The 13308-nt window shown below is 38.6% G+C and overlaps 1 protein-coding gene across 1 annotated transcript in view; it reads left to right on the top strand.

Annotated features, from left to right (window-relative positions):
- The window catches only part of LOC121414271 (prostaglandin E2 receptor EP2 subtype-like), a 35682-nt gene that overhangs the window by 17521 nt on the left and 4853 nt on the right, over positions 1-13308 (top strand). Inside the window, exon 3 of the mRNA XM_041607389.1 lies at positions 2283-2450. Within this exon, the coding sequence (XP_041463323.1) occupies positions 2283-2450 (168 nt within the window). The remainder of the gene's footprint in view (positions 1-2282; positions 2451-13308) is intronic.

Raw genomic sequence — 13308 nt, 5'->3', positions numbered from 1 at the left:
GGGGTATATGCAAAATACGCCGTGGGTCAGCAATATGCAAATGAGACCAAAATTGGCGGGCCAATGAACACTTTTTGCGAGAGTGATCACGAATTTCCTTGTTGACCATAGTAGATTGCGAGACAAATGAATACCGTCTAGCGATTAAAGATGAAGTACTTCAATAATAAAAATAAGTAGGATTATGAACATAACCGGATCACCAAACAAATTTCCGAAATTAACCTTGTAAACATGACATGACATGCTGAGTATGTCAGTATATTTGTGCTAAACCACATGACTTTTCATAAATTATGGAACTAGTAGAAGTTGTTTTTCAACAGAAAAAATGTTTGATACCTTTTAACACATCATTTTGTTTCATATATCACTGTTTCCCCCTATGGGCTAACTCGCCCCGTCTAACGGGCAATCTTTTTCTTTTTGGCCGGTTTTTGTCAAAACCGTGCACTTGTCCTTGGCGATAATCAGGTATTAGGAAGATATTAGCTGGGTCTTTGTACATGCTAAAAACAAGACCTTCCTGGTAAAGAAATGACGGTTCTCGAAGAGGGTGAAAAAACAAATTGGGCGCAAAGTCGCCCCTCTCTCCCCTAACTGTTTTTTTTGTCTCACCTGCATAGCAGAGTGAGACTATATAGGCGCCGATTTTCCGACGGCGGCGGCTGGGGCGTCAACATCAAATCTTAACCCAAGGTTAAGTTTTTGAAAGGAAATCATAACTTAGAAAGTATATTAAACTAGTTCATGAAACTTGGCCATAAGGTTAACCAAGTATTTAATACTGAACATCCTATAAGAGTTTCATGTCACATGACCAAGGTCAAAGGTCATTTAGGGTCAATGAACTTAGACCATGTTGGAGGAATCAACATCAAAATCTTAACCTGAGGTTAAGTTTTTGAAATGTCATCATAACTTAGAAAATATATGGACCTAGTTCACGAAACTTGAACATAAGGTTAATCAATTATCACTGAACATCCTGCATGAGTTTTATGTCACGTGACCAAGGTCAAAGGTCATTTAGGGTCAATGAACTTTGGCCGAATTGGGGGTATCTGTTGAATTACCATCATAACTTTGAAAGTTTATTGGTCTAGTTCGTTTAAACTTGGACATAATAATAATCAAGTATCACTGAACATCCTGTGCGCATTTCAGGTCACATGACCAAGGTCAAAGGTCAATGAACTTTGGCCGAATTGGGTGTATCTGTTGAATTACCATCATAACTTTGGAAGTTTATGGATCTGATTCATGAAACTTGGACATAAGACTAGTCAAGTATCATTGAACATCCTGTGCGAGTTTCAGGTCACATGATCAATGTCAAAGGTCATGTAAGGTCAATGAACTTTGGCCATGTTGGGCTTTTTTGTTGAATAACCATCATATCTCTGTAAGTTTATTGGTCTAGTTCATAAAAAGTGGACATAAGAGTAATCATGTATCACTGAACATCTTGTGCGAGTTAGAGTAGTTTTCAAAGTCAGCACTGCTGCAGTATATTGAACCGCGTGATGCAGGTGAGACGGCCAGAAGTATTCCACTTGTTTCATTAATGGAGTCACTTATACAGCCCGTGCACTTTGGAATATCCGTTTACTTAGTTTCATTTTTAGTATTATTATTATCATTATTATTATTGTCATTATTAGTATCATTATCATCATTATCAAAATTATCATTATTACTATGATTATTATTATCATTATTATTATATTATTATACACACACACTCTCAAACGTTTTGTCCCCTATTTTTTTTCCTTTGAATTATTCCTTAGTTTTTGTTTTCGTTGTTTTTTCTTTTGTTTCTGTCGCGGTTTCTTTTTATTGATCATTGCTCTGTCCCATTACCTTTCTGGATCACTTTCAATTCGCTTTTTATTATCATTTTTAATGAAAATCACAAGCATATTATAATCTCTAAGAATGTATTCAATTTTCGATAATTTCTTAATAACTCTGTTATCATATTGGTACACACTAAAAACGATTGGGTAAAATACTCCATGAGGGTAATCATGTATCCAACCAACATTTCTTTCGGGCACTTTTATTTATCTAGTTTGATGAAAATTTTACCCATTCTAAAGTAATTACTGCTTATTTTTTAACCTTACTGGACAATATGCTTCCCGCATTGGGTAAAATACTGCCCCAAATTAGTTGGACACATAATTACCCTCGTGCTGGTTAAAACTTTACCCAATATCTTTTACAGTGTACAATTTTTTTTGTATTCCTCTTTCTCTCTCTCTCTCTGCCAATAGGTACCCTTCCATGGCCTTCTCATGTGCAAGTTATTTTGGAAGCCTGGAGATTCGTTGCTGAGCAACGTACAATTTGCTATCTACATCACGAGTGGGTGGGGCTTGTTGCTAACGGTGATTGCTTGCAACGGGAGTGTCATTGCAGAACTTGTCAAAATGCGTCGAAAGGTATAATAGCATGGCCATGGCAAGCGAAGTTGCTGGGGGTGCGCTGCAAAAACACCGGTGTTAATTTAACACGTTCCAGCCTGGTATCTATATCGGTCTACACCAGAGTGTTGTGTTGAAACAGCACCAGTTAAGAATCAAACCGACCGGGTTAACACTAATTGGTGTTGATTAATTGCCCAACCGGTGTTAGTCTAACGCCAAACCGGTGTTGTTTCTACACCTCTCATGTGTGGACCGATATAGATATCAGCTGTATTAAATTTACATCGACGTTTTTGCGGTGTGCTGAAGCACCACCAACAGGGGCGGATCCAGCTTTCGCGAATAGGGGGGGGGGGGGCCGAAAATATTTTCATCAATTTTTTTCGATTAGCCGCTATAATCTGATTTTTTTTTCAGGGGGTAGTCCTAACTAAAGACTGAAGTTTTAAATATATGTTAGTTTTTCTTGTTATAAACAAGATAAGGTATCTCATGTGGTCTTAATATATAATGCGAGCGCGAAGCGCGAGCTAAAATTCTTTGATATTTTATGTCCTTAGAACTGAAGATTCTGAGCAGTTCTTATAATCATGAAAAACAGATAAGTATCCAACTAAACAATGCGAGCGCGAACGTGAAAAGGGACTCAATTAGGAATGTTTTTAGTGATTAATGAAGAGGATATCAGCAATAAATAATGAGAGTGCGAAGCTCGAGCTCAAAATTTTTGATATTCCGACCTAAAAAATGGACTGTCTAAGCGCGTTTTTATTTAAATAAAGAACAAGCTGTGTGTCTCAAGCAATTAAATGCGAGTGCGAAGCATCTGAGCTTAATTCTTTGATATACTGACAGGATAAAAGAGCATTTTGACAAATTTTGGAAAGAATTTCCAAAGAAGATAGGTATCTCACAAATCAAACAATGCGAGCGCGCAGCACGAGCTGAGAATTTTGATATAACAATTTGTGTAAATCAAACAAAATAATGAAAGCTTGATGTGCGAATATTGTGTGCAAATTGATTTCAGAAGTGGATATAATAGGAAGTGTAATTTAATCCTCTTGAATGGGATTCATTACACAGGCAATGCGAGCGCGAAGCGCGAACGAAATTTTTCATATAAAGTCTATTTTGCAATTGTTTCCCTAACTTTTTCTTGTTTCCTTTCGGGGTCGGGCCGGCCGTTACGAGACTGTTAGTTACACATCATGGGTATAATACCTCTTTCTTACTTTTCTTTCTCTTTTTCGTAGTTTCTATCAAGATAAAGAGTACACTTTATCTGCAGGTTGTCAAAAAATAGGGGGGCCGGGGCCGGCTCGGCCCCCTCCTGGATCCGCGCCTGACCAAGATTTTCCTGGGGGTGCTGCGTGCATTGTTTGCAGCACCTCCAGGAATTCTGGAAGGTGTGACAAAATAGAGAAATGAATAAAAAAAAACAACTACATTTTGAAAAAGATTCCTTGGGACCAAAATGACCTTCATTTTGTTGTGATTTATTTTCTTTTCTTGCCATTGATATTTCTCGGGTCGAAAAGTATCTTCACTTTTGACTGAAACCTTTTTTTTTTACTACGTTTACGTCTGCACCCCCAGTCAAAAAGTCTTTACCAGTGCTCTGTTAGAAAGATTCTACAATCGGGACGCGGCCGCTCTAAACAACCCATCGATTCTAATTTGTTTACAAATTTTCGGAATTACTCCTATTTGTTTAAGATCGGTATGCTCGATCTGTAATGAAAATCATTTAAGTCAGAAAAAATTGTTACCAGTGGGATTCGAACCTGCCATCTACTGCTTTCCGGGCAGCGACTTAATCACCAGGCTATTCTGGTCCACGGCTAGGCCACGATGAACTGGAATTCAAATACCCTTGATCCTCTTCTTTCGAACTCATTAGTGTCCGAATGCCGTCTGCCGTGGACAATAGATAGTAAATGAAGAGGCTTTAATAGGAGGAAATTATAGTTTGTTTACAAATTTTCGGCATTACTCCTATTTGTTTAAGATCGGTATGCTCGATAATGGCTCTGTAATGAAAATCATAAGTCAGAAAATTTAGAACCAGTGGTATTCGAACCTGCCATCTACTGCTTTCCGGGCAGCGACTTAATCACCACAGGGGCTGCGGAAGCGGGGGGGGGGGGCTTCAGCCCCCATGATTTTCCAAAACCGTATACAAAAATGTAAAAATGACCATTTGATTGTGATTTTTGCATGGTCAGCCCCTCCCCCCCAATTTGAAAACCGTTCCGCGGCCCTTGCACCAGGCTATTCTGTTTCACGGCTAAGCCACGATGAACTGGAATTTAAATTCCCTCGATCCTCTTCTTTCTAAGTCATTAGTATCCGAACATGCCGAATGCAGTCTGCCGTGGACAATACGTAGAAAATGAAGAGGCCTTAATAGGAGGAAATTATAATTTGTTTACAAATTTTCGGCATTGCTCGATTTGTAATGAAAATCATAAGTCAGAAAAAATTAGAACTAGTGGTATTCGAACCTGCCATCTACTGCTTTCCGGGCAGCGACTTAATCACCAGGCTATTCTGTTTCACGGCTAAATCACGATGAACTGGAATTCAAATACCCTTGATCCTCTTCTTTCTAACTCATTAGTATCCGAACATGCCGAATGCCGTCTGCCGTGGACAATACGTAGTAAATGAAGAGGCTTTAATAGGAAATTATAATTTGTTTACAAATTTTTGGCATTACTCCTAGTTGTTTAAGATCGGTATAATAGTTCCATTTTTTCCTGACTTATGATTTTCATTACAAATCGAGTATACCGATATATCATGGAGCGTTGTGGCCCTGTGGATTAGTCTCCGGACTTTGAAACAGAAGGTCGTGGGTTCGAATCCCAACCATGGCGTAATTTCCTTCAGCAAGAAATTGATCCACAATGTGCTGCACTCAACCCAGCTGAGGTAAATGGGTACCTGGCAGAAATTTATTCCTTGAAACGCAGCGCGCGTAACAGCTGCACTGCTATAAAGCCAGGGTAATTATGCTGCATATACTGTAGAGCGCTTAGAGACTTCTGACAAAGTAAGTATTAAGCGCTATATAAGCAAGTATAATTATTATTATTACCGATCTTAAGCAAATAGGAATAATGCCGAAAATTTGTAAACAAATTTTAATTTCCTCCTATCAAATCCTCTTCATTTACATCGATTCCTTTGAAATTTAGTCCAATCACAAAGGAGAGCTGAGAGCCTGCTGAGAGGTTTTTGTCGAAAGTTGGTGGACTCGGACCGCAGATCATCCGAGGATTTGCACCGGACGAACAATTGCACAACATGTTGTTGTCCAGAGTCAAGAGATTCCGATGCTGTCCCCGCCAGTCCACAAACTTTCGACAAAAGCCTCTCAGCTCTCCATTGTGACATGGATGGCCCTGGGAAGTGCTGGTGCTGGAGGTGCTACGTTCCGTAGGCAGCATCCCCTTGAATTCTGGTATGTGTTCCAAAAAATGGAGAATGTAAAGCCCCCATATTCCGAATCAAGCAGAATTGGCCGGAATGAAAGAACTATTGTTCGATCACCAGTTTGTTATTTGAATCTATTTCGGACACCGTTCGAAAATACCCCTCGAATGCTTTGAACATGACCAAAACCTTCGGGACGGCCAAAAAAGATGACAAAAATATTTCGAATGCACTCAGAATATTTCGAATGCGCCTAGAATGTCCAAGAATGCAGAACGAATTATCAATCTGACTCCATTGCCGTAGTACATTTTGACAAGTGTATGATGATTCACCTGGTCCATTTACCGAATTTCAACTCCAGTTTGGTGAATTTATAAGTTCCTGCCAAAAGTGTCTAGATTTTTTTATTTTTTTTCGTTCCAGCTTCTGCTTGATTCCTGCTGATTCCGCATAAGTGTAATGGGGGCTTTAGCAAAATGACCTACATTAATATGCAGTTAATGTTATGTTTGTTTGCTGTTTCATTTTGTTTGTCAAATTTATCTGGACAGAAATGAGCTTTATTTTGGAGTGAAAACTTTTATTTCTATTTATTTCATTTGTTTGTCAAATTTTCATCAGCACCCTCAATTGAAAAATCGTTCCCAGGGCCATGATTAGAAGACTGTTGACGATCTTCAAAAGAACAGCCCCTTAATTATGGCTTAAGCAATCGGAAGTTCCATCCTGCTTGGTTTGGATCTTACAAACTATTGCTAAGTTTTACGTTGTCACATGGTCATTTTCACCGATTGTCTGATCAATGTGGGGAAGGAAGATGTAGTCCTCAGTATTGAAGTTTAGTTCATGTTAGCTTTATTTTACAGCAGTACTAGGTCTTTCTTCAGAACTATATAAAGATAGAAAGATAAAGCGTGAGCTGAAATTTTGGGGCTATTCATGTTTCATCAACTATTTAGACCTGAGAATTAAACTTTTGGAAGACAATTATGAATAGGATGTTTATCTCATCAAAAATATAAGTACGCGGCGCGAAGCGCGCTCTGATTTGTGTTGAATATAGATTTCTATAAAGGGGTCTAGGGTACGCGTCGTATTTCTCTCATCAAATAACATTTTTGTGCTCGAAATTCTGTTAAGGACGTTCCACAGTTAACATGAAATCCAAGTGATTTTCAACAAATTTTGCAAACTGTTACTTAATTCACCTGAATACAGGGGCGGCGGAGCGAAGTTGAAAGGGGGCACAGGGAAAAAAGAGCACCTTTTCTTTCGAAAAAGGCATGGTGCAATGGAGAATTTTTTCGTTGGGGGGCAGTACGCGTACACGTTTTGGTGAAGATTTGAAAGCGAAGGAGCGAAGCGACCGAGCTTACCATTGAGGCGTTTTTGCATTTTGTTGAGTAAAATTGTTGGTTTTGAGCATATTTTTCGTGAAGTTTGTGAAAATCTGCAGTAAAAAAAACGTGAGTTTTCAAAATTTCGGGGGGGGGGCAACTGCCCCCGCTGCGTACGGCCATAATCTTAAAACAAAGGAAAAATGCCTTCTCTACCCCACTCACATGACTCATGAAACCTAAGGCACGTAGAATTATTTTTACAAGCTTTTAAATTCATTATACACTTGCAGAAGGAAGCAGAACGGTGCTAAATAAAGAAACCGGTTGCTCATCGGGCACAAAACGAGTGTGTGTTTTTAGGACAACTTAATTGATTATGAAGAACAGGCACCTATATAAGAAGGCAAATTTGTCACATAAAACAGGACGCCCTTCTCTGGTGCAATTGGCATAGGACAAGTTCGTGAGGGCACTTTTCTTAGGTCAAAAGGGGCAACGATTCGAGAAAGGGCACCTAGAAGAAAGAAAAGTGTCAGTTGCTAATGGCACAAAACGGATCCTTCTCACCTGACAGGTGAAAGGGGCACAGGACATGTTGAGGGGCACCTTTCTTTGGTAAAAAGGGGCACCGATTCGAGAAAAGGCACTTACAAGAAGGCAAGGGAGTACTTGCTCAGACATAAAACGGGTCCTACTCAGGTGAAAGGGGCACAGGACATGTTGAATTTGTGAGGCACTCTTTTTTTTGCCAGTGGGTAAAAAGGGGCACTGATACGAGAAAGGACACCCACAAGATGGCAAAAGGGCACTTGTTCAGACGTAAAACGGGTCCTTCTCAGATGAAAGAGGCACAGAACACGTCCATATGGGGGCATTTTTGGAGAACAAAATTGGCACTTACACGAGAAAGGGCACTTGGAAATATCCGAAAACGGGTTCTCTTCCAGTGAAAGTGGCACAGTACACGTTCGTAAGCGGGCATTTTTCTGCGTAAAGATGGCACCTTTTCAGTGCTTCAAGAAGTGTGTGTGTGGGGGGGGGGCGGGGGACTGTGCCCCCCCCCCCCGATCGCCGCTACTGCCTGAATATTGTACATATGATAAAATTAACATGGGTTCGTGTGCTTGATCTTTGTTTTTGCTATTGAGCTTTAAAGTTCACGCAATAATTGCGCACTCAACACAATTTGCCATTTTTTAACCCCACGAAATCACTACATTGAGGTTAAACCTCTATTAATAATTCAAAATCCATCTAAATTTCATCAAATTTTAGAGTATAGTTCAGGAATGTAAGATAGAGGATTCATTGAAATTGCTATTCGTTTTGCCCTTTTAATGTTATGGCTCGACGACATGATGAGTAGACGATCTGATATTGCGGGTCACGTATACCTACCAATATCCGATAAAAAAACGAGAAGCATATGGGGATTGGTGTTACTGTACCGGCTCCGACCAAAAGCATGACAATTTTGTGCGATCAATATTCCCCCCCCCCCAGAAAAAAAAATCACTTTTCATACGTTAGATAGGCCTATCCATTTTACTGTAATTTCATCCATTTAAAATATAATTTGTCGTTAGGTTGGTGTCATACTCGTAATTTATGACAACCCCCCCAAAAAAAAAAATAATAATGCACGTGGGTCTTAAAGGTCAAGTGCATTCCATGAAAATGCTGACTTGAATAAATAGAGAAAATTCAAACTAGCATATGGCTGAAAATTTCATCAAAATCGGATGTAAAATAAGAAAGGTATGACATTTTAGGTTTCGCTTATTTTTCACAAAACAGTGATATGCACAACTAGGTGAGTCAGTCGATGATGTCCATCACTCACTATTTCTTTTGTTTTTTATTGCTTGAATTATACAATATTTCATTTTTTATAGTTTTGACAATAAGGACCAACTTGCCTGAACCATATACAATGCTAATTCCACATGTTCAGGAAGGAATAATCGTTGTATCACTTGACAATGAAGATAAAATTAGAATATTTCATATTTCATATAATAAAATACAAAAGAAATAGTGAGCGGATGACGTCATAGTCTCCTCATTTGCATACCAGCCAGGATGTGCATATAACTGTTTTGTGAAATGATTAAGCGAACCTTTAAAATGTCATAACTTTCTTATTTTACATCCGATTTTGATGAAATGTTCAGTGTTATGCTTGTTGGATTTTTGTCTTTTTATTCAAATCAACTGTTTGTTGGGATGGACTTGTCCTTTAAATGGATACTACTCTCGGTGAATGGGTAATGCAAGAGGCGAAGGGTCGGCTGATTCGGCCCCTTGAATCCGCTATGGGTGTTAATTTTCATTTCACTTTTTTTTGGGGGGGTCATGAATTATGAGTATTGACACCATCTCTAACGGCAATTATATTTTCAATGCAGTAAGCACGGTCGCAATAAGGCATCCATGTCCCCAGTTGTATCTATAGTAAGATAACAATTAAAAGAATGTGGAGGACGTTTCCCGATATTATTTCTCGGAAGAACGTCCTTAATTATGGCTTTCTTGGTTTTGAGTTTATAAATTTACATGTCCCCAGCTGTATACGTAGAAAGAAAACAATTAGAAGACTGTGAACAACATGCTCCTCTACTATTACTAGAAAGAACGGCCCTTAATCATAGGCAGCGGGGGGACGGGGGGACGTGTCCCCCCCTAAATTTGAGGAGGGGGGGGGGACGGTCCCCCCTAAATTTGTAGTTGATGACCTTTTTTTTTTGCTTGTCAATTTTTTTTCTGGGTTGTCCCTTCCTTAAATTTTTGAGTTCCGCCGCCAATGCCCTTAATTATGGCTTAAACAATAGTTTCATTCTTACTGAGCTGTACGTTGTCATCATCATTTTCCCCCGATCGTCTGGTATCGAAGACGAAGAGCTAAATAAGGGGTTGGGGGGGGATAGTCCTCAAAATATTGAAGTTGAAGTTCGAGTTAGCTTCATTTTACACCAGAACTAGGTCTTTATAAACAATGCGAAGTCGGAGCGCGAACAGAAATTTTGGGGCTATTTCATGTTTCATTAACTTTTTAGACCTAAAAACTAAACATTTTAAGGATTTTTTTTATATGAATAGGATCTTTACAATTATATCCCTTTCATAAACCCAAATATGCGGCTAATAGCAGCATAATTTGGTCGTAAAATCGGAGGACCAGAGTTATCCACATTATTTTGATGCTGCAATTATCCGCATAATAGCAGCATCGGGACCAGATTTTCACTTCATGAACACATTTCGAAAGTAATGCGGATAATTGCCATGGAGCGGTCACAAGATCACCCTTTTCCACCGCAACCGCATCGGAGGGTGTGTGTGTGTGTGTGTGTGCGGTGCCATGAAGATTATCCTCCTTTTTCAGGACGGGCGCTCGTAAAAATAGTGCGGATTATTTTCGGAGTTTATGAACACAATTTTTATTGAATTATCCGCATTACTCTTAGGCGGCTAATTGGAGGAGAGATACAAGAACTCAACTATCCCTCATGTCACAGCATTACTGAATGCTGCTCTGTGATATGTGCCTCTTTTATATGCCATTGAACTCAATGTCTATATGTAATTTGTGTGTAAAAGTATGACATTGTCTTCTTCCCTTCACCTCCTTTTTCATAATTGACAAGTCCCCCCCCCTCAGTTTACATTGAAATCGATCAACATAATACATATCCCAATATTTTTGTGTGTTTTTACCGATTATTCTATTTTCTCCTTACATAGCATTATCCCCTTAATTATATTTCTGAACCTCGAGTGCAATATTTAATCTTACTATTACGTTCTTATTATATTTTGTTAATTCGTAGGTATATAATTCAATGTATTTTTCCTTTTTTCTGTTAACTTTGTATGTGTCAGTCTTCGGACTGTTTTACAATGTCTTTCATAATAAACCGAATTGAATTGAATTGAATTGATAGGTTTATGAAAGGGGTATAAGTGAAAGTGCGAAGCGCGACAAATTATATTTCCAATGCCGTATGTCCCAAGCTGTATAAGTAGTAAGAAAATAATTAGAAGGATGGTCCTGGGAAGCGCGGGTACTGTATCCTGATCACGGTTGTAAACTGCGCACGAGCAGAAAAAGGTCATTTGAGATAAACCATGAAGGTGGCTTTCAAATTCACTGACATAGGCATTTGCGATTTGATGATTATTCATGTACATGTATTCCTTTCAAAATATTCATTTTATCACATCCAAGCTGAAGAGTAATAAATAGAGCCTTCATAATCACTTGTGTTTGACAGTAGCCTAAACAATATTCAAATGTGCCAAAGGCACTGCAGACAATAAAACAGATTTCCAAACTATACAATGCCTTTTGTTCTTAGAATTTGAATACTCTTACCGGTAAAGCTTACGCAACATCTACATCCCGGGGGCATCCCGTGGGAGGGGGGGGGGGACTTCCATTGACGAGTGGATACCATGCGCGACCATGGGGTCTCGAAAAGCGCACTAAACACGTATTTTCCATATTCTGAAAGTGCACCCCTTAGTCATGTTAGTATTGGCGTGTGAAACCCTACCCTTAACAAGTATTGGCAAGTATTCCCTGAAATGAACCCCTAACAAGTACAGCGATATTTTAATTGTTATGTCATGGGTCCGTTGGTCGTCGGTTTTACCTTTACACATCATTTTGGTTAAGTATACGGCCCCACCTTCCACAGCTCGTGCAAATCGGACTGTAAACACGTAGTGTTGGGGCCAAAAGGACATCCTTTGTAAAACATCTTAATTTTGGTTTATCATCCCCGCAAATTTGACCCTAAACACGTAGCTTTCCTAGCAAAATAGATACCCCTTTTTCATTATTTTTGTGTTTTGACACCCTTATCACGTTACGTACGTAACGTGCCCTATCTTGATAAAGACATCCTTTTTACGTGTTTTTTTTTTTGGTCGCGCATGGTATCCACTCGTCAATGTAAGTGCCCCCCCCCATCTACATTTGAAAATGATGGTGCTTATCCTAATGAAAAATAACAAAGGTCATTTGAGAAAAGTTGAGCATGAGCTAACCGTGAACTGGCTTATAGTTTAGATCTAAGTTACTTATTATAGCTACCTATCTTGACCACTGCTCCGAGCGTTCATTTACATTATGTATTGAAAAGTGAGCTTGTCCTTGCATTATTTATTTAAGCAGCCGATCGGGGGAAAATGTAGATGATTTTTTTTCCACCCCCCCCCCCCATGTTTGCGAAAGCTGGATTCGTCCCAGGGAGAAACAAAACAGCTCATCAAATTTAAAGGTTTCCTTTTTATAATTCGGAAACCCCTCATAAAATATCCTGGCTACGGACCTGCGTATATGAATACTTGTAAACTAAAACATTGCTAAATTAACCTTTTAATACGTAAACAAAATTGTTTAAGAGATTTCTTTTTCATGATATCGATTTCAAATCCAGCATTATTTCATTTATTTATTCATTCATGTTTCTTTTATATTTCATTTTACTTTGTTTTTATTTTTTTATATTTATTTATTATTATTATTTTTTTCGGGGGGGGGGGGTCAATAGCAATATAATAGATAAAGGGCTGTGCAGAACTAGTATCAACCAAAATGACAAAACATGTTTGAAAGATCCGAATAAGACCAGAAAAGGGATTGAGATAACTTTTAAAACCCTGCACGTTATCGTGAAAACAAATTTAATGAATGATAATAATGGCTTATTCGTCATTTCATGTTTTGCTGAAGGGATTTTAACTATATATATACGTATGGCAATGATGAATAATACGTATGGCAATGATGAATAATTTATCATGATGAATGATTTACCCAAATCCTCTTATACAGTGCGTAACGGAAAAAAAAGAAAAGCGGGAATTATAATATTCCATTTGCATAATCATATAATTCCATTATTCTTCTTCAATTTGATTCGTAATATGAGACGAACACTTAACCCGTTAATGAGAAAGACGAATTTGAAATTCTTATGTCAAAATGGGATTGCGCAGAAAAATTTGGCAAAATTGGTTCGTGATACGACGACCGTGCTTCCTCGACGATTGACTCATTATTTCTTTTGCATTCTATGTTA

The sequence above is a fragment of the Lytechinus variegatus genome, chromosome 4, assembly GCF_018143015.1.
Source record: "Lytechinus variegatus isolate NC3 chromosome 4, Lvar_3.0, whole genome shotgun sequence".
In the NCBI taxonomy this organism is placed as follows: domain Eukaryota; kingdom Metazoa; phylum Echinodermata; class Echinoidea; order Temnopleuroida; family Toxopneustidae; genus Lytechinus; species Lytechinus variegatus.
Note: the sequence above shows the minus strand (reverse complement) of the source record. Positions and strands in the feature narration are given on the sequence as shown.